The 23,023-nt window shown below is 41.0% G+C and overlaps 2 protein-coding genes across 5 annotated transcripts in view; both read right to left on the bottom strand.

Annotated features, from left to right (window-relative positions):
• The window catches only part of DHRSX (dehydrogenase/reductase X-linked), a 176,158-nt gene that overhangs the window by 145,631 nt on the left and 7,504 nt on the right, over positions 1-23,023 (bottom strand). The gene's annotated exons all lie outside the window — the stretch shown is intronic.
• ZBED1 (zinc finger BED-type containing 1) overlaps positions 20,057-23,023 on the bottom strand; it is a 54,412-nt gene continuing 51,445 nt past the window's right edge. For all 3 annotated transcript variants that reach the window (XM_074907806.1, XM_074907790.1, XM_074907799.1), the window contains exon 2: positions 20,057-22,961. In XM_074907806.1, coding sequence (XP_074763907.1) covers positions 20,823-22,910 — 2,088 coding nt within the window. In that variant the 5' untranslated portion in view covers positions 22,911-22,961 and the 3' untranslated portion in view covers positions 20,057-20,822. The remainder of the gene's footprint in view (positions 22,962-23,023) is intronic.

Below are 23,023 nucleotides of genomic sequence, written 5' to 3'. Positions count from 1 at the left end.
CATATATCCAGCAAGCGTGGACAAATGGCCGAACTGTAGCAAGGCAGCAAATAACACAAAAGCAGGGGAGTCAACAGCTATGTCAACTAGAAAAGCGGCGTGCTCACCCAGCTAAGGAGCTAATATGTATACTCATCCCTTCCGACCTTGACAACATGGGAGGGAACAAGTGGTATCTCTTCAGAGTTAGCAGCAAACATCTACTGAGCCAGGCTAACGAATTTTTTCAACTGCCAATGAAAACACCTAAAAAACCCCCCCCATATTTAATCCTGCTGTAAGTTTATAGCATTTGTTTGGCTTTTTGACAAGCATGTCAGCTTGCTTACAGGGACAAAGTGATAACATTTGCAGGCAAGATGACAAGTCCTTCACAGAAGTCAAAGATACATATTTCCAAAACTGATTCCAGGACTCATCCCCAGATATCTCGTTTAACAAATCGAAAAGCCATACAAGGATTAATAAACAGAATAGCTCCTCCTTGTCTTATTTTTCATCTCATGAACACACTGGGGAGCCTTGGGAGGTATTAGATAGCAACAAATATTATTAGAGTTCAATATCACAAGATCGGAGCACCAATATCCACAGCAGGACCTAACTATAGTAAAAGAAATCCACACATTAGAAAAGACGCAAGATAAACAGACACAGTCGTAAGAAGAAAGTTACGATTACAGTACTGAAGAAAGTATTTTTTTTGCTAAAGAAAAATAACGATACCCTAAATAAAGCAGCTTTTTGGAGCAACAGGTTTTGGCACTCAAAAATCTAAGTCCTGTGATAAAAGATCTCTGTAGCAACAATGGGAAGGGGGGTGGAAAGCTGCACTGAAAATTTCATTTGCATGACACACCTATCTGCATTTCTTCCAGTGATTCTTGGAAAGACAGGATAAATGCAGATAAAGGGAGAAGTGTGTGTGGAAGGCAGGGGATGCAAAGGGGAGTGTTAGACTCTCAAAGACACAGGAATAAGATTTTTTGGTCAAGAAGAGGTCATTTTCGAGCGCTTCAACCCCCTCTTCCCTCTCTTCACCTTTCCCCCTACTTAAAAGTATTCAGCTGAAAGAGCCACGTCTCTAAGCAATACACCTCAACCATAAATCTCTGCATAGTGGTATTGTCCTCAAGGCAAAAAAAGGTCCAGCAAGGAGACCTGCACAGACAGCTTGGCCTTCTGCTACTTACAGATGCAAATCAACTGTGGTTTGGTGTAGGGAAGATGGTGAAAGTCAAAGGCACTGTAAACACAGACTGGTAGAAATGGTAAGCTATGGCTATCTGCCAAAGTAACCTGAAAAATACTTTCTCTGCACTTGCACGTGTATTTTCAGTGCCCTGTTTTCTAGAGCATGTGACGGGAGTGTTTGCAAGTGAAGAAGTCCTGCCTGGTTATGAGAGACAAGGGAAGCTGCATTTTTACACATCTTTTGACTGAAGCTTGAGTGCTTTTAGTTTATTGGTCAAATAGGATCCTCAGTAATATTGATCCTGGACTTTGCAATGCTGCTAGATTTGGCGGAAGGGCTGCACAGATAAAAAAAATAATTGCAGTTTTCAAAAACAATATAGATGGTAATTTTCCAAACCGATTTATGCTGTCTTCGCTCTGACTATGAAGAACCTCATCCTCCAATAAACCCTACACAGACCTTCTGCATCAGGCTCATTGATCACATCAAAAAACCTGAATGTTGCTCCCCCGAGAAGGAAGAGGCTGAGAATGAAGAAAACTAAAGAGGATGATTAACGTGGGAAGCTTTCTTGCCATTTCTGAATTGTCTTTCTCTAAGACAATGGGAAACAATGCTGCATTGAAAAACTGTTCGATGAAGCATATATCTGAGCTCTTTACAATACAAGTTCAGGCTGATTTTGACAGAGAGATATTACAGAATTTGATACCAACAAATATGGAGCTGCCCTAAGGTAAAAGAAAGCAGAAGTAGATGGGAGGGTGCAGTTCTTGAGTCCTAAATCCCACTTCTGGCCATGTTTGCCATTCTCGGTTACTTTGTTCTTTTAGCCAAAACTCATCTAAAGATAAGAGATTTGAATCTAATTTTTATGAGTGCCAAACAGATAGATTGAACACAGCATTATACAAATCAAACAGTTGGGAAATATCACAGTGCACTATTAAAATCTGCTAAAGATTCATCAGGAATCCAGGTTTGCCCACAATCCGCTCTGGGAGTAAAGTTCCCAACCGAATGTGTAGGAATAGCAGAGTACTCGATCCCTGGGAGGGGATGGAGGGGAGGAGAGAGAAGGAGAGAAAGAAAGAACTAAGAGATGGAAAAATTGCCTTAGATCTACAAGTACAAATTATATTATTGAAGTTATGACTCTGCAAGTTCCAAAGAGGCATCAAGCAACTTCTACCATCACATGCTAGTCCTTATCTTAAACATCCTTGCTATTCCTGGCTTGAGCCATTTTTTTGCCAGAGAAACACTAGTGTCAAGGAACATGGATATTTCAGATAAAGGCTGATACTACATATTGACAAACTTGTGCAAGAGTATTTGGCACCAGACTACCCACTGGCATTACACTACACATGGCATATTTTGCTCCACGATGCAATTGTTTAGTCTTGGGGACGGACGCCAACTAGGCACTTGGATGAGGCCATGAAACGCCACCTTCACTTGGAAGAGGAGAGGGCTTTGCTGCTGTACAGCCAGATATGAGAGGCATGTGGGCCACCTCCACGCTCTGACAGGAGCAGTGGCTGAAGGGCACGGGGCTAATTTGGCACAGCTGAGGCAAGTGATACGTGAGCAGCCCCAGCTTCGCTCGTAACAGGCACTTCACAAAAATCTAATGCGGGGTTTTGTGAAATAAGGGCAAAACAGTTGTTGCAATAATATGAAGAAATCCTGGTAATTCCTTACAATATACTGGACAGCCACAGCCTTCATGTGAAACAGTGTTGGGTTTGCCAAAAAAACAGGAGAAGGAACTTGACACTAGTTCCAAGAAGAAAGTAACCATTCCCTACATATGCATATATTTTAAGGATCCATTTACCCATATAATTTCTTACATGGGAAAATACTATCACAAGAATAGAGGAGGACATTATTTCCATTTGCCATGTATTCTCTGCCATGCTTATCTTTCATTCCTTCTATATATTTACCTATTAAATCTTACTCTTTGGCTTTCTTCTCTTTCACTCCAGTCACACTAAAGATAGGGAAGTTATATACAGGTGTATCTTTAAATCAAGAAAAAGCATCTGCTTATCTTTTGAACAGATTTACTGATACATTTACTTCCATACTCCCTCCCTCTGGGCAAATGTAACTGTGCAATACCTCAGGCAATGTCATTTTATGTAAAACTTCCCAATGCTCTTCAAGTCATGTCAACTTGTAATTATGTATTTTTCCTGTTGTGAAATAAGAGATGAAAAAGAGGAGCTTGAACCAGGAGATTTAAATAGGGGTAATGGAAATAGCTCTGCATAGTCTAGTACCTGCAGAAAGAATTTTCCCATCCTGCAAAAGTTAGAGACATTAGGAAATATATTTTTTCATTCTGTATCAGGAACCAAAGATTGTCCAGGCTCCGAGCTTTTACAAACAGCTAACAAGTAGATGCAGCTCCATCTCAGAATGGCTTACAGCCCTTGTGATGTAAGAAACCATTTCAAGTCCTTGCTCTCAGCCATGCCCCAAGCATACAAAAGCCTTCCCAGCATAACTCCCAATCTAACAGCAGAAAATGGCAGTTTCAACAAACTTTTGCCATTTAAAGACACTATTTCCTCCTGCAGAAGTCCCCAATAAATGTAATATTTTTCCATACCTCAGAAATCCAGTGATAAATTTGTAAGAAGCCATAAATAGAAAATAGTGTGAAATGTAAGTCATGTCAGAAAATGTCTTCCCTCAGAAAGACCACATCCCAGCTATCTCTAAAAACTTGGCAAACAGTTATCAGCATGAAATGTGGCACAGAATTCCTAAGGTTTTAAAATTTCATGTCTAACTGTGAAAAATTAGCATTTAGGTTATAGTTTTGACCTAGAAACCAGGATGATGACAGTGAGTTTGAAATGCTAAAGAAAAAAAGAATCGATAAAGCGTGATATGTCTGTAACTCCATTACGAACTGAGTAAATGTCACAACTGGCTGCAATGCAGAAACCTCATTTCAGAACACTGTAAATGCTGGGCTGGTTGTTTCACAACAATGAGAGCTCAGGACAAAAAAAACCCAGCTGCTACTCTTGATGTAATCCTAAATAATGCAGAAATCAATCCAAGCAGGCAAGCTCCCACACCTTGCATAGAAGAAAGGTTCTGTCATAAACCTTCAAGTCTGGTGAATATTTACAGTACCCAAAGCTCAGAAAATGCTGAAACTCAGATATCCATCAGCATTTTCATACACAGAAACTGAAGCAAAGAGTGATCTCATTACTTATGGTCAAACTGGAAATCCAAACCAAAACTGAAATATTGCTACCTGCTTTTTAGCATGTCATCACAGGAATTAAAAAGCCACCATAAAACAATTTATGCTTTGCACTATGTTCTATACTTTTCAAAAGACAAAATATTTTATTTTTAATTTTCAATACAGTATTATCATATTCCTAGACAGTACAGGATATTGTATCACAACCCCCAGTATCATCTTTACAGCTTCTACTTTTACTGCTTGTGAATTCCAACACCTCTTATTCTGACCACACACTACTAAAAGACTGAATTCATCATTCCATCACTTCTTGCTCAGAGCACAGATGGAGAGATACAGCTGGGCAACCAATACATCTGAAAAGTCGATTCTTTAAATATTCCCTTACTATATTAGATTGGGGGGGGGGGGGGGGGGGGGAGGAGTTGACAAGATCATTAGAGTAGTTTAATCTGCATGTCCTCTCTTCCCAGAGACAGAGAATGTAATTTCCATAACCCAATCAAGCTTAAGAGCATCCAGCTGAAGGTCATACTCAGATCTGCCTCTTTCAGACAACAAAATGCTCTCCTGCCACTTAAACAGTCCCCTTTGCTTCCCATGGCTTCAGCATGACAGTATTTCCATCAAAGGTAAATAAGTAAGGAGAAATCACAAGTTGGTATATAGAACTTAAAAGGTAATTGAAAGTTTCTGGAGTACTTCACTTCAGAAAACTCTGCAATCACTTAGAACTGAAGTGCTTGTTATCATTTACAAAGCTCCAGTAATTAGAATCAGGAAGAGAGGTACAAGGTGATTACAGATTATTGGGAAAAGTCTAGTTAAGAGGAAGCACAGCACATAAACCAATCAGTACTTAAAGCTACCCTGTGACACCTGCAATTAATTAAAATACAAAAATTAAAAAGCACATTTCCTTATTAAAATCTTCAGAAGAGACTAATGGTCAGAAGCCATTACAGCATGGCCATTAATGCACACTCTCAGGTGCTCCTGGCTTAAAAAAAAGAGGGAAAAATAGTCTCAACATCCCTTCCTCTCCCTCCCTGACTGACTTCCACAACCTTCAAATACATCCCTGACAAATACATTCAATTCTTTAGCTACCCGGTGCCTGGTGGAGTCGGGACAGTTGCAAAGGCTGCCTGCAGATCATCATTCACACGTGTGCCCATCTGTCCCTCAGTGTACACACCCAAAGCAGTAGCTCCAAGGAATGTAAGGCTCATGGGACAAGAGCACGTCAGTGGAGGCTTGTGGGGCTGCGCAGCCCTGGAGACAGCTGCCCTGCATGGCTCGACGCCTGAGTGTGATGCCCCGGCTACCCAGGGCTCTGAGCTGCTCAACCCTCCACTGCCACATGCCACCTCCCAGGGCCACTACCTAGCCTCCAGAAGCAGAAATTCATGATGGAAAATAGCTTTGTGGGTTTTTTTTAAAGAGAGTCCTTATTTTAGATGGGAGTTCGACTGAAGCCACCTGAGCCTCTGGATGGAGCTGTTTTGTGTACACAAAACTGCTTAAAAATCAGTTCTAACTAAGAATGAGATAGTAGAAAGAGCATGCATGTTTTGCCAGCAAGACAGTTACAACATTTGTTTTCCAAAGACGGAATTTTTTCAATTTTTCTCCTCTTTGATAACAGGAGCAGGTCAGGGGTTTCAAATGGGAGTATGAAAGTCTGAGTACAGAAAGGTCTCGACTGTACTATATATAATTTCCTAATTCTCTCACAACAGTCCTTTTCTAGGAAAAGACTGATTTCTTCTCAGAGCCCTCTTTCTTAACACATGCTGAAGTGATCGCATATTCACACATTTTCTTTCAATTTACATCTTTCTTGTTCTTCATAAAATATGCACCAAAGTTTTCACAAGGAAGGTAGCTGCTTTACAATAGAGACAGCTAATTGTTTTTAAAGATTTTTTTTTTAAAATTAGTCATTTTTATTCCTTAGTGAAAAACTTATTTTGGAATGAAATTTTATAGACCATTAATCTAATGCCAATTCACGGGACTCAGGGAATTAGTTAACTTAAAAGAGCAGTTACTGTGCATGTTCTATAATTGCTCTTCATCAAAATTGTCAAAGATTTTTAATATGCAGAGTTACCACACAAATTAAAAGCTCTCAAAGTATGTCTCTGTATAAGAGGCCATCATTCTACAGTGTCATTATCAGCTATTAATATTTCAATTAGAGAGTATCACACGCTCCTCTGAAAAAATGCAACTGCTCACAAAACGAGTCCCATTATTGAAAATGCTCTGGGAGTATGACACAAATGGCCTATTTTTATTCCTACATTTAATTACCTCCTATAAATAGCTCTCCAAATTTTTAAGGGAAAAGCTCATTTCATACAGAAACAAGTGTCTTTGTTGACTGACACCTCCCAACCATCCTGCTTCCAAGAAGGGAGGTGAAGGCTGCAGAGACCACACTGGCCCTTCTGCATGACCAGGCTATGATCTCACTCCCCAACTCTTTGAGCTCACCAGCAGTTAGAACAGGCCAATACATCACAGTGCACCCTGTCAGTCCTTCTAAGAATACCAGACAGAAATACCAGCATTTTTCAGGCAACAGCACAAGCACAAACAGGCTTCATGCCTACTATCAGCAGATCTCACTCAAATTGCATGGCCCAGCAACAGTCCGTTTGGTGTGAAATATTCTTTCAATGCACCACTCCTTTTTCTTTTTTGAGCAAGACACTTTGTTTATTATAACAAGTTTTATAGTCCCATTTTTGTCACACCAAGTTGATAATCAGCTTCCAGTGCAGCTGATACACTTGGAGCCACCTCTCAAAGGGTGAACCTTCCCAAAAGCTGATGGATGGCAGTTACCTATCTACAGCACCCATACCTCACATAAAAGTTACACCTACATTTAATTTCTGTTTGATGCTAAATAATTAAAATCATTTGAATGAAGCTTTTTTTTAGAGAAGTATAAAGGAATTTAGCAATTTAAACATATCAAGGAGGGGGAAAAAGAGCTTGATGAATAAAAGCCCAAGAGCTTGCACTGGCTTGTTTGGCAGCTCTCTGCTGTTTCCAATATTTCTCTCTCTAGGGCTTTTTCCACAAACACCCAGGGCCTGCATTTCAAACACACACCTTACACTGTGCACCGACTTCTTGGTGATTTCAAAGACGTGACGCTAAAATGCAGTTGCTATTCCAGACTCCAGCATTACACCTCCGTCAGCATCCTGTAACACACAGTCTGAACAGCCAGCCCACTCACACTCAGCCCTTGAGTGGGGCTTTGCCAGCAGTTAGGACCTCTCTCAGAAAAGATCATGGTAATACAGAAGGTAAAAGGTAGGGCAGGGAGGGTAAAGCGAGCCCCTCCCATCTCTGCAAGCTGTACCAGCACCTACTAGAGTATTTACATCAGCATTTATTTATTGCATTTGAAGCTTTACAACTTTCCACACAGAAAATCCAGGAGCACTGAAGGTTACAGCACCTTCATTTTGGCCACAGTACCATCTCCCACCCAAGGCACACTAGGATGTCTGGCGAATATGTCTGTGTCCTGATGGAGTCTGTGACCAGCACTGCTCTACCAGCAAAAGCCCACACTCTGCTCCAGACATGGTTACTGGCGTTCCCTATTTCGCCTGGGGAAACAGAAAAACATTGTTTTATTGAATAAGCTGTTCTGCAAGTGTTGCCCTGCTAACGTATATGGTAGTTTTATAGGGGAGGGCTTTGCCCAGCACAGCAGTACACAGCAACACAGCAAAGTGAGCCCTGTGCAGGTTTAGCCTGGAGAAGACAAGTGTTCAGGTAAAAAAAAAAAAAAAAAAAGAGGCAGACAGAAGTGATGTCAATACAGAGAGGGATATCCAGAACAACTCACCAGGACCACACCACCTACACTCCTGTGATGGCAGTGACATTTCTCCAGTGAGCGTAAGCATTTTGCCAGCCTCGCATTTCCCTAGTCCTTCTGCTGCTGCACACGCCAGAAACTGGCAGGAAAAAGAGGTCCCAGCATCTCCCCCACCAAACCTCTACCAGCCAAGACAGAGAAACACACTGCAAACCCATTTTGATACAGACTCCAGTGCATTTGCAAACAACAGATCACATCTGCAGAGACGGTGGTGGCTGCCAGCCTCAGTCCCTGTTGCCACAGCCCTCAGCAAAACCACGTGCAGGCTGTCAGCCAGACCGCACTTCTAAAGGACCGCACTTTGTCCTTTACAGCAGAGGGTAGCACCTCAGGAGAATCTGAACTGAATAAACTGGACCTCATCACTGAATTACAATCATCTTCTGTGTATGTATGTGGGTATGTATATGCTTTCCTTTTAAGGAAGAAAAATACTTTGAAAATTGGATTAGAAGACTGGGGGGAAAAAAAAAATGTTTTTCACCTTACTATGATATTTCAGATATGCTACACTTAACAGTAAAAATTTTTAAAAAGTCATTAAATTAGTGCATAAACAAGTAAAACCATATGCCACCCTAACGGCCACGCCCAAGCTGAAATCCAGGCTACAACGTTGCACCCCTATTTTGAAGTTTTACACTCTCTCCCCTGTATCTTCAAATATCCCTTTCCTCACTGTAGTGCTGGATGATTACACATAATGACTTTCAAAGAACAAGTGCAAAAATTAACTCATGAGAAACTACAGGAGGAATAAAGTCACATGCCTACAACCAAGGGCAAAGAACTCTGCTAGCACCTATCAGGCACTATTGATGGCAGTGTCTGCAGCTCTTGGAACTTGTTTCTGACTGGAGTAAGCTACTCTTTAAATATTTGTACCATGTAATTAGGAAGTACAGCATCATCAAGAGAACATGGATTTTGCATTTCTTGACCTTTTTCCTACTAATTTTCAGCAGACTATTTAATGTTAAAATCATACGCCATGCAATGCTGTGACTCCAGTTATGAATGCACAAGTAAGACCGGCATATAGGTGGTGGCATTAAATAGCACAAAAGCACTCCAGCAGGGAGATTAGATGGTATCTGCATTCACATTGGATGGCTTTGTTCACTAACAAGATGTTATTTTGGAAAAATATGTCCAAGAAGTCCTTGTATATCTGCTGTAAGAAACATTTCATAGCACAAACATTTCCAGTTATCCAGGTTATATCCAATTGCCAAAAAGCCAGCACTGACTACTCTGCAGGCACTATGTTCACCGTGATACGTTCAGTAAAAAAAATAAAAGCTCATCTCTTCACTGTGTCAGTCCTGGTTTGCAAAAAGTGTAGTGCCAGTAACGTTTTATTTATAAAGTCGCTTTCATTCTGTGTAATACATAGACTGTTGCATCCTTTATAAGCCATGCTTTTAAAGAACAAGGTCAGACACCAATTCATCTGTAATTTCCTTAGGCAGGACAGGTTGACGTGTTTGTTAAAATACTGTTATACAGAACAATCTATTTCTGTTTTTAAAATAACCTGCCTGGGGCAGAGAGCATCTTCTGGGTTGGCTTGGTAAGGCACTTGGCGTACAGGCCCCAATATCAGTTGTTTCAGTACAAGTTGCTAACACAGAGCATCACCTGCCTTCTGCTGCGGCACACCACACCCAGGCAGCTGGAGGTGGCAATCAAACCCTTGCCCGCAGCACAGCAGATTAAAAACTTAATCCCAAATTCATTGAACACTCATAAGGCTCATTAACTTCAATCGCTGGTTTGTGTGTGTGAGAAGCGCCGGTGTGAGATGCGAGGTCAGAAGGTGACCAAGCTTTGCTTTCATCTGGCATGATTTTGTTTTCTCACGCCAGGGAAGCTAGCGTCAGAGGATAACTCAGCACAGAGCTTACAAGAGATATTTCCTCATAGAGTTAGAGGGTGTTTGGTTATATCACTATGTTACCAATGTGTCAACAAGTAAAAAGAAAAAAAAAAAAATTAAGTGTTCCCTCAAGGTCCTCTTTCAGAAACAAGTTCAGTGCATTTTTTAGGTCCGACTTTCCATTTTTCTTTCCTCCAGGCTAATTTAAAATATTGAGCAATGTTAGCAATCATGGTTAGACATTCCCTCAGACGACGAAATGTCCATGTCTCAGAAAGCATACTCTGGCAAAAAACAGTCACACTACAAAAAGCAGAAGTGCACCAGAGCCAAGTGCTCTTATTCAGCCTTACACAACTCACAAGGGTGTTTTGGGTAGAATGGAAGATGTAGTTGTCTTGCCCAATTCATTTTTTGTGAAGCATCAAACCTCTCCTAGAAGAGCACAAATATGGTGAAAGGAAAGCAAATGTCATAATTTTATTACAAAACTATGGCACTTTCTTTTTTCTTAAAAGCAATCCTGACATGAAGCAAAAATATCACTGCTTTTTTGGTTATTTGCTTTAGGAATAGTAGCTGTCAAATATTTTCTTTCCTTGCTGGTGATAACCCCATTTAAACCTTGCTATATTCCACCACATCTGCAGCTTTAATGCAGTAATTCATACACTATGATAAAGCCACAAACCCCAAATCACTGTGTCTGTAATGACATCTGTAATTTAGAAACTGCAAGGATGGGAAGCTTGAAAGTGGCAGGGGACAGTTTCTAAAAACACCAAGAGGGGGCTGCATGTGTGTATATATTATTATGACATTTCTACTCCACAACTGCCCAAATCTTGAATCTTGCCCCGTCTGCAAGGCAAGGCACATCATCTTGGTGACTCGGATATCAAAATATTCCATAAGACACTATTTGTTCAATGCACTAAAATCTTCATCATAACAGAGCTGAATCAAGAATTACAAATCAGTGCCCATGTAACTTCAACACTACTCCAGCACAGAGTGAGGAAGCCCCAGGTAAAGCATTTGTTGTGGGACAGCATCTGCATGGTCTAAGCAAACTGACACATTACAACTTTACCACAAAAACATCTCTAAAAATAACATCACGTGGTCCATGGCTACTTCCTTCTGCCTTCCGGCCTTGCAAAACTTTACGAGGCTCCTTCAGTGCTCACATCTAAGCCAAATAAGATTTCTGGTTGTGCAACTTGTCCCACACAGGCACCCTCCTGGTGGAGTCCGCAGGAGGTCCTGTCTGACTCAAGACCTCCACGCAACCAACTGCCCTGGCAGTAAAGCTCTATATTCCTCAGCTGATTTTCTGCAACCTCCGGCACCTTCAACTGAAGCGTGACTGACTGGAATTTGGTTAAACAACTCTTTTGATGATGTAAAGGAACAATTACATTTCATAGCTTATTTTCTTGAGTTGCAGCATCTCTAATGCTAACAGTTTGCTCTACCACCTAAATGAGAATATCCTACTTCAAACAGCTCCAATAAAGGAGACACTGAGTGAATTGCAGAAGTTCCCAACTGCACAACCAGCTAATGCTCGGGGTGAAGTGTCCCTATTTATTGGCATAGTGCTGACCTGCAAAGCAAAGGCCACATATCCTTTGCAAAGTACCATCCACCCATCTTTAGACCCAAATGCCCTGCTGGCACAAACACAACCCATTGCCTGGCTCTGAAATCCATCAGTGCTTCAGCTGCATGAGCACTAAGCAAACACCCAACCTTCCACTTTATAATACTGGACACGCACTTGCTTTCTTTCCTTTGTTCTACATTAACAAGAAGCAAAAGTTTCTGTTTATCAAGGAGGGAGGGACCAAGCAATAGAAATGCTCATTCATGTCTGCTGAAACTGTTGATTTCATGATTGTTAAGACAAAATCATCTAAACTCAAACATCATCTCAAGCATAACAATGACTAAAGAAAAGATGGTTAATCTTTTGCTTGTATGTTCACTGAAATACTATGGGTCTAGTTCCATATTGCTACGATGCAGGTAACGGGGCAGAAAATGGGGTGCTTACACTTAAGCCTTTTATTCTCAGAATTTTACATTAAAAAATGTAATTAGTTGCAATCCATGTTCTCCCCTATTTTGGTAAAATACAGTTGCAATTGCAAGATTTCCAGTTTACGAGTTGTGGGAGAAAATGTTTATCTCACTTCTGAAGCCCACCTACATCTGGGACATAAAGTGTTTGAATAGCTCACTTTAGACAGAATGATCCTATGGATACTAACCTTTGAAGCACAACTGAAACCAAAATGGGTATGTATAAAATTAGAATTTGTGTTTAAAAAAGTATCACATACAGAGCCCACCTCAAAATACCATAATTTAAAAGATATATAAAGAGGTACAGTTGTGATGCTGGCATTTCTAGAGGTTCTGAAGGCAGAGCACACAAAATGGGGCACTTTTAGAGATTAAACCCCTAAGTATTTATGTGGACGCCTAGCTCAACGGAGTTAGTGCAGTGTCTGAAAGCTGCTTTCTAGACCACATTTTGCATGGTTTTAATCTTATCCTAAAAATAAATACAAAATTAATTAACCATTTTGTAGTCTTTGTGTTTGCAAACTTATCACCCAGCAGTGTTATCCTCTACACAATCCTCTTCTCAGGGTGGTCACCCAGCCCAGGGAAGGAGCAGGATCAGGGGAAAAGCCCTGGCCCATCCCCTTCCTTCAGACATGTGCAAACAGACCGCAGGCCCAGCAACACAAAAACACAGGGAAAACAATACAGTGGAATCTGTTTTCCCTCTGCAGAGCACATCAACTTTCCTAAACGGCCTAGAGACAGGCCAGAAGCGCAGCCAACAGACCAATGTTGCAGACTGAGCTGAACCCCTCGCTGAAGGAAGAAGAGTTGTCCTGCATACAGACTACTTTAGATGTGTGTGGATCCAGTCTCTAGGTAAAAAAAGGAATTTTATCTCCCATCAGCTCTAACATGCATCACCAAAAAAGGCACAAAAAGCATATGCAATGCTCTCAACAACTAACAAATAGTTTCTTATATTATCTGTAAATCTATCTCTCAAAAAAACCCTGTGAAATCTTTACGAACATCACCCGAAGTAATGAAGGGGAGGTGGGGTGGAACGGGCAGGACATGAACAAGGTGGTTAGTCTGTTTGCAAGACTACAAAAGAACTAGCTCATGTGAATGTTTTAAGTTCACCTGGCAATTGCATCATACCTTCAGATACAACGCGCACAAGGTTGCTCTTTTCTCACCTCATTTCTCTGACCAGGCATGCAGAAATCTCCTAGCAGCAACGCCAGTCTCACATTCGCAACGCTATGGGGTAAACTAAACATCATTCTCAACCTACCGCTCACGCAAACCAGTCAGCAAACCACATACAACACAGGTGAACTTCTGCCTACTTTCACCACGTCTTGAAAGCACACAGGTAACATTCTCCTATTTTTACACTTTGAATAAAGCCTCACAGCAAGTAACACAGCAAAGGCGTACATACTACCTGTATAGAAAATAAAACAGGGCTTAAAATTAGGGACAAGAAGAGGTACACACCACACACAGAAGGCTCCTCATCCACAAGACCGGCTCTTTCTCACCACAGCACTCTGCTCCCTTGGGACATGCCAGATTTATGATCAGTGGCAAGATGTTGGATTGCATGTGAATGTGTATCTGCGGTAGATCAGAGAGGTTGTGTCAAAATATCATTCAGAAACAGCCATTTCAGCCCAGGCTCCCACATGCTAGAGGACAGGTTACAGTAAGGGTTTGCTCTTCCCTTCTCCTCTGCTATCTTACTGAAAACTCCTCCCTGCCTGTTTGGGAGCGCAGCCTTTTGAAGCTAACAGAGCTCACTGCTGGCAGCATGGCAACACCAAAGAGCGTGCGAAACGCTTTACACAGAGTTGAAATATCAGGCTACAGGAAGGTTATTCATTTAGTATTTTTAAATGCTGTCAGAATTTCAGACAGGAATTGCAGACTCATGCTACAATTCCAGTATTTTTCCTAGATGGACCTACTTCCTATTTGTTCTCATCAATGAGCAATTGAGTTTTGCAGATTTAATTCTGGAAGAAGGAATTATTAAATTCCTTCTGTTCATGTAAATTATGCTGTGTGCTCAAGAAACTTAAATTTGGTGCAAAACCACTGAGTGCATCCCAGAGCACAAGCTTACAGCAAACTGGACTACCACCCATAAAACAGAACTGTGCGTTGTTTGCAAAAGCACTTTATTTTTCTCACATACACACAAATCAGAAAACCACATTTGAGAAGATGAAGGTTTCCCTTGGAGCACAGCACTCATGGCATGGGACGGGATGTTTCTGGCATGAGCCTTCCTGATGCTGACTCGACATCTTCCTTGTTATGACTCTAAATTCCTATAACTGTAAACCTCACTGATGACTCATCAGAAAAAAAGCATATAGAAAAAAGGGGAAAACGGAACCCTTTCTATTGCGGTGTGTATAAAAACTGATACATAGAGACATAAAATGTCTCAAAACTAAAGCAAAGCATCATCCATTGGAGACATAAAAGATTAATAGCTCATTCCTGACTGCAAGTATTTGAGGACAATGACATATTCAGCAAATTGTATGTAACCAAAGAAATTGCCTTTTTAAAAATAACCTTATTCTGCATTGTTTCGGGAATCACTGTTGAACATAACATCATGCACATGCAGCTACAGACAAATACAGTCATACTTTCAGTTTACCAAGTAAACCGAAGGGATTAATTCTGTACAAATATAACTAAATTACTATCAGAAACATTTACAGATGTATTTTAATTAGTCTTCTAAGAGCATTAAAATAAAGACAACATTTTTTGCTTCATTTGTTTCAAATGAAAGTATCTGTCCCTGCTGACAGGACTACCCCTGCCACTTCCGACAGCTCAATGTGTGCATATCTCTGGCCATGGCATTTATACAAGTAAAACCACTGTAAATGTTAACCCATAAAATATCTATCAAATAGGAACTGTAGCTTTGCCCTCTTTATAAAATCTTTATTTGAATGCCACAGAACACTCTTTTCTATGTCAGCATTAAAGACACAACTATTTGAATAATCACAAAATTTCCCAGGAACGGCTTCAGCCTAGAGCACAAACTACTACCATGTTATTTACCTTAAAAACCCAAACAACCAGAGCAGCATGGATCCTGTTTCTACCCTGTCATGCAATAAGGACTACTATTGCTTATTATGCCTTTGACTCCAAGTGTGTTTTCCTAGCTGTGTTGAGCTCAAATCCCCAGCATCTTCCCCGCTACATAGGCAATTTTGGTCCAACTAAGCAATGTGTTCAAGGGTACATCGCTCTGGCAGGAGCAATCGCTGGCTCTGCCTTTTTGCAGCACAGCACAGGCGCTGTAGCCCCGGTGGACTGGAATAAGGACAGACTTGAAACTCAGTTTAAACCGAGTTTACCTTCTCCCAAAGAACAGTCTCTCTATAGGACGAGAAAAACACACCAGGGAGCAGAGCTTCTCCTCCCTGCTGCTCCCACCCAGCGCTCTGCCCAGGCAGGGCCAGGGAAGAGGACACAGGAGGAAGTAGGATTTTGCAGATTCAAGTCACTGGAAATAAACACTAATTGTAATGCATGGAAACCAGCACACAAGTGCAGCAGGTAATAGTCTTTTCAACATCTCTGAGAAAAGATACATCTGATCACCACTTCAAAGCATTGCAGATAGCAGCATCACTTTTATGAACGTTAAACTTTTCTTCTGGCAGCAAGGGAAATCAATACCACCCTGTGCGGAAACATCAATATAAATGCTCAAAAATCATAATATTAACATTGCAGAGTCTGAGAGACTCTCATTTGAAAACAGTTTCTGCAACAGCCTTTGCATTTTAAAAAATATATAAATCAAATTTTATCACAGAAAAAGTTTTTAAAACACAAGGTAAGCTGAAAGACAGACTTTTAGGGGTTTTTATAGCAAACTCAATTCCCCTGTGGCCTTTTAACCCAACTGCACGGGCACTGAAAATGACTGTAGAAGCAGTAAAAATCTATTTAATTGATTTTTATTGTTCAAACTAAAGGAAATGCTTTTGTATGGAAAAATAACAGCACTATACAGCTACCGTAGGAATGATTTGAAATTCCAGTTTAAACAGTGTCAAGCCATTAGATGTGCTTTTCAGGCAGACACAAAATTATACTGTATCTGTAAGTTCTACAGCACTAAATCATGTTATTAAGAAAAGCCAAACCAATTTCTGTCATTTCCCTACATCTCCTAAAAATAAAATGCATCTTGAATTTGGTAGACTAGTAATTTGGAGGAAATATGGTGAGACAGACCATACAGTCTTGGCCTGGGGAAAAAAGAAAAAGAAGCAAAAGACACAAAACGTTAACAGACCAGGACCCAAAGCAAGAGTCTTCTCAGCATACCCACAAAGAGAGCTTAGACTAGACAGCACTGCACCACCAGACCTGGCATCACCAGACCTTCAGAAAGACATCATCCTCTGAGAAGGACACTCAGAAATGGAGACCACTGAAACGAGTAGGGTGTGCAGAGCTTAAAATGCAATTTTCCCAATATAAAGTTTCCTTTACCCAGTTGTCATGGCATACAGAAAATACACTACTTCTATGTTCAAATCTGTATGCTTCCCCTCCTTCAGAAATGACGTCCTCTGGCAGCCCCTTCTTTCAAGCTATCACACGAAAAAGACAAAATCATGAACTATATGTCACTTTTAAGTTTTCAGAAGTCCTATAAAATATTACAAACAACCAACTCGTGTTTCTTTTGCTTTTAATATTCCTGCCCACATACAAATGCTCCTGTAAGGCTAATTGGATAACCATGACATTAAATAAAGAAAACCCTCCAAATTAATCTAATGCACAGCTGTGATAGAAACTTAAAATAATACGCCCTATCCACAAATAATCCAGAACTTTATTTCCTTCATTTAAACCAAGGCATCTTTGACATGGTTTGCTGGAAAAATTCATCTTTTCACTTCGGTTTGGTTCGGGGTTTTCCTTTTGTCTTCATATTGATCCCTGACGGCAGTGAAAGGCGAAATGCATGCAAAGGTTGGTCAGTCACACAAAATGCTCTTTAGTTATACTGTTAACCCTACGAGACCTTGCCTAGCCAACTGAATTTTAATTCTGAATTGGAAATACTTAGCTGGTGGCAAAAGGCAATTCTTCTTTTGACATAAAGTACATACTTTGAAAGCCTGTTTAAAATTCACTTTTCCAGCATGAAAGCACTCAAAAGCTGAAGTTCCTCTATTGCCCCTCCAAAAAGATGTCTCAGCTGTACCAAAGAGAAAAGGAAACATTAGGCTGTGGATTTAAATTAGCTGTCAAGAAACACAAACATAAATCTGATTTAATAGCGTAATTTGGAAATGTGTTCTGGGCCCACCCTTGGCAGTAACACGAGGGTTTAACTCACGTTGTAGCAATATTTAAAACAGCTCTGCAACTCTGGTTCTCCACCCAACTAAACAAGAGAAAATTATGTCATTAAATGAAAAACACCACACATATTTAAGCAAGAGAAACCATCTAAACTTATGACATTTTTCATCTTCATTTTTTTTTAATCCAAAAGATTTGTACAGCATTTTTTTTAAAATAACTTACAAGATCAAAAGGAAAATAAATGCATAGCTTCAAAACCTTAGAATATAACCTTCCCTTGTTGCGGAAGAGTTCGAAGTCATAAAGTGCTGCAGATATGAACACACATCAGACAAATAATCTAGTAACTAACTTATTTTTCTGGTTTATTTAACAATATTCCAGGCTTTGAACATTAAATAAAAAATCTCACAGACAATGGGTAGGACTAACAATGGCTTTGTTATTTTTTTTCTTTTTCTTCTCCTTTTTTTAAAAGAATGCTGAGACACATCAATTGAACCGACTACAGTTTTATTTTGGATACCAAAAAATAAATGGAAGCTGGAAGAGAGTAGTGCATTGCACTGGTCTCAGTAAAACTGCTTGTAAGCGTCACTGCATACGTTTAGCCCTAGGAGGAGGAAGATGGAAACAGGAGATGGATGCTGGTCAAGGCGGGTAGGCTGAACACAGACCAGGAGAGAGGTGCTCTAGGCTTTGAATTATGCTCATGTAAGAGGATTCACACGCCTCGCTCTAGAATTTACGCAGCTCCTCGAGGGCCAGCAGTGGCGGTAGCAGGTAGAGGTGGTGCAAGCGGATGCAACCAACACCAACTGGTATTCAGTGGATGTAAAAACCAAGAGGTCTTCCTGGTAGACTGCAGGGGTGTCACAGGAGGTCAAGTAACATCAAAAAGGGACCTGTTGTATCTCGCTCCCTTTCATAATTTGATCTTGCTACCCTCACAGATAGCCTACATACCTGTGGGAGTTTAGGCCAAGCCTGCGTTTTGCACCTTGAGCAATCACACACACATCTTCAGTGGACATGGAGAGTAGCAACATTCAATGGGATGCACTGTGTGTGTACTTTGTACAACTGCAAAAAAATTTTCAGGGGGCTGGAGAGTGAAAACCCAGGCTTGCTGACAGGCAAACACAGGCCACATCACCCCTTAAATGCATTTTTTCCAGGCTTAAATATGCCAGGTAGTTCACTACTATTTACTTCACTGCTTCTTTATTCCAAGCTCTGACCTTCCTCCCCACCCACTCTCCCCTTCCCACCACCTACAAGGAACACAGACGCCTTAATCTTCCAAAAACTATTAAACCAAAATATAAACAAGCAGTTTGGCAATAGATTCAATTCCACTGCAATGCTTTTTTCTGTATGTTCCTCCTGGCTGGGCCTTTCTACAACCAAATGTCTATGGGTATCACCATGATGACAAAATCCAACTTTCTTCGTCCAGAATAGTAATGGCCAGGCTTCAACAGACCTCTGCCCAGAAAGATTGTGCTTGACATAGTGGGGGGCAAGACGCCAGTAACAAAAATAAAACCCTAAGCAAGCCTTCACTGTAACCGGACAATGGCAAGAGTTCTCTGCACCTCAGGGAAAAATGTTGGCTACCATCCCACCCTGTGCCAAGCGTGAACTCTAATCTCATTTATAACCTGCAGTATTTCATAAGAGATGGGGGGCTTGGGGTTGGCTTTCTTTATTTTTTTCTTGTTTACCAAGTTCTCAAAAGGGTTTGAAACACTTAACCATAGAGACACAAAGGGAGCAATTACAATACACAACAACTAATTGGAAACAGTACTCAAACATTAGACAGGACAGGACTAAAGTCCACTCTACAAACTGAATCAAAAGAGACAGGAGAAAAAAAAAAGTTTTTTAAGTGCTAACGTAGTAAGAAACAATCTTAAAGACTCACTAAATACATGTGGGGAAATGGAGAGGTCCCCTTCTTTTAAATATATTTACATAATGTTAAAGCTTTTCATTTTGCTTTTCTTGCCAACAGAATTTTCTAGCTACCCTGGGCAAAGTCCCCATTTAAATTAAGAGGTTAAGGATTTTATAACATAGACAGACTATTAGACCCACTGCCCATACACACCTCCCTGCCCTGTCCCTCCCTCCCTCCCTCCGCCGCTGAGGGGTCTGATGCCTTGCCTGCTTCGCACCATGTGGCATCAGCCATAACGTCGGCACAAAGTGAAGGTAACACAAGCCGCCTCGACCCTGCGCGCTTCTTTACCTCTTTGTAAAAGCACAAGAGACTACAATCAGGGCTTGCCTAGACATACACACAAAAAAAAAAAAAAAAAAAAAAAAAAAAAAAAAAAGGTTTTGCCATTTAGCTGCTGCAGTTAAATAGTAAAACCAGACTAATGTGGACACAGCAATACCAGTTTAGAAGTGTTTATACCATTACACTGCTCTGGAAAGGAAAATAACTTATCCCAGTATAAGTGCATCCACGCTACAGCCTATGCCAGCACAGTATCAGTTAAAATAATAATACATCAGTCCCCTAATTGACAGAATTACACCAGCTGAACTTTTCTAGCATAGACCAGGCCTAAGACATGAGGTAGTGAAAAAGAAAATCAGGCTCAAGATCTTTTTTCATTCCATAGCATCGATATACTCTAAAAATATTCACTGCTCAGATTTATGGATTTTAAAAATGTTTTAAAACCCAAAATTTAAAGCTAACATCCTGAGTCACACAGGATTTACAAACAGAGGCATAAATCTTAAAAACTCCCTTGCTCGATGTCTTAATTCAGGAAAATACTTTTATGATAGAAAGCACATAAGCATGTGTTTCTCTCCCACTGAAGCAAGTGGAAAGGAAGCACATGGGTAAGTGCTTTCTGAAATCTGGGCCACAGTCAGAAATCATGGTCTTTGTAGAATTTATTTCCTCATTCATTTCAGCGTTGTTTAATCACAAGTCATTCATGTTTTAAGACAGTGGGAAAAACACAGACAATGGAAGCTAAATCAAGTTTGTTACAACTGTTCAATATTTACAGCATTCATAGCATAAAACAGAAGTATTTTTGGTAACTTAAGACAAATACCTTTTTTCTTTGTTATTAAACGTTCTGCAGCAGTCCTGTTAAACAAACCCACTGTCTCGGATATTAAAGAAGTTGTTGTTTACATTTACCGAATCATTTAAATTAAAAATCTGTTCCTGTTCCAAACCCCACTCTCCTTCGTCTTCATCCTCCGGTTCTGCCTCGGACCCATTCCGACTGTTTTCGTACAAAAAGATCTGCTCATCCACATGAGCTGGGGCTAACCGGTTTCTCTTTGCACTTACAACATTAGCAGAAGAACCAAAAAGGCGTTCAGGGAAGACCCTTGTGGCCAGAATACACCAGTATTTTTGAAGAACCTTTGGTAAAACTGGAAACAGTGCTAGTCTATCAGACCACCACTTCAGTGGGTCTTCATTCAAACCAAGGACCTTTTGTGACTTGAAGTTGCTCAACTCCTCAACAATCTGAGCATGCCATTCCTCCTGGTCTTCCACACCTCCTGTCTGGCAGAAGATCTCTGCAAGCATATTGTTGATGACACTGGTAGGAGGAGGAGTCGAGGAGATGATGATTTTTTTCACAGGGGGCTCTTCTGAAACGGTGAAGAATTTCTCTTCAGTCCTAAAGGTATTTTCTTTTACTTTCTCTAGCAGGCTTTTTGCTTCTTCCACCACTCTGTTTTCAACCTGCTGCCGCTCAAAGGCTGAAAGAAAAGGCAATTTTTTGTAGCGGGGATCCAAGAAAGTTGCAACATTGAGAAACATGTCTATCTCAGGTGTGTGCTGGTAGGTGGTTGATAGCTCTTTGGCAATCACCTCCTTTGCCATGCTGATTTCTTTCAAATCATTCTCTTTGATGTTCAGGGTAGTATTCAGAAGCATGTGGAGAAGTGGCTTCACCATACTTATCGTCGGGTACTTTGAAGCAGACATCATCTCCGCAACCTGCTTGAAAGGCTGCAGCAGCTCCACCAGCCCTTCGATTGTATTCCACTCACTGGCTTCCAGCATGAGGTGGTGGTTGTTGCTGTCCTCCACGAGAACAGCTGCAATGACAAACTGCTGCTCCTTGAGGCGCTGCAGCATAGCTAGCGTGCTTCCCCACCAGGAAACACGGTCGCTTACCAACATGCAGTGGAGAATATTCTGCTGCTTCTGCTTCTCGCTCAGCATGTACATCGCGACCGTAGACTGCTGAAAATATTCCACCAGTTTTCGGCATCTGGCAAGAAGGCTGCACAGTTTGGGGAGCTGAAAAGCTTGTTGTATTCCTGCGTTAAAAGTGTGCCCCAAACAAGGCATCTGTACGGGAATATCTAGCAGAGAGCAAGCTTTCACAATGTCTTTACTGTAATCTGTTGTAGCACCAAAGACTTTTGTATTGATCCCCCACTCAATGAACGTTTCATAAAGGACTCGCGTAATAGTCTCTGCAGTGTTATCCTCCGGTACTTCAAAAGTTTTTAAACACCGCGAGTTCACCGCCAGGCAGTTGGCAGGACTGCTGCTGAGAAAGTGAACCGCGATGGTTACGTACGACCTGTTCTGGTTTTCACTCCTCCACATGTCTGTAGATATGCCACACCACAGAACCTCGGTGAGCTCCTTCAGCACAATTTCTCTAATGGCATTGTACTTTTCAGGAATAGCTTTTGTACAGAAGTACTTCCGGCTCGGAAGTTCATACCTGGGGTCTGCTGTTCTCAAGAGGGCCTTGAAGGTGGGTTCGTCAACAATAGAGGCTGGATACATGCCCTCACAAATTAAGCTGATGACTGCAGATGTCAGCTCCTGATGCTTTTTGTTTTCATAGTTCTGGTAGGTCTTCATGATGAGGCTATCTTGAACAACCTGCTGTGATGACTCTGGCTTGATTTTTGAAAATGCGGTGGCAAAGGCTTCCCTCATTTGCTCAGTGTTACTTTTCACAAATTCGCAGAATTCGTCGGGGTGATTTTTCTCAAGGTGGTAGGAAAGGTTGGATGTGTTTCCTGAATAGGCGATTTGTGCCATGCAAATACGGCAGTAGATCTTCTTCCACTGTAATATGCATCCTTCTGCATTGGTATCAAACCCAAAGTACTTCCATACTTTACTCTTTGCTCTCGGGTGAGCCACTAACTTTAGGTCTGATGGGGAACCTTCTAAACTTTTATTCTCCATTGCTTCTTGGCCACCGTCCCACCTTTTGATCCTTCACTCATTAATGAGTACCTGATAAAGGCAGTAAGATAAAGATACAATGAGAAAGCACAAGTTTGACCACACTTAACTAC

Source organism: Athene noctua, chromosome 1 (assembly GCF_965140245.1).
Source record: "Athene noctua chromosome 1, bAthNoc1.hap1.1, whole genome shotgun sequence".
NCBI lineage: Eukaryota > Metazoa > Chordata > Aves > Strigiformes > Strigidae > Athene > Athene noctua.
Note: the sequence above shows the minus strand (reverse complement) of the source record. Positions and strands in the feature narration are given on the sequence as shown.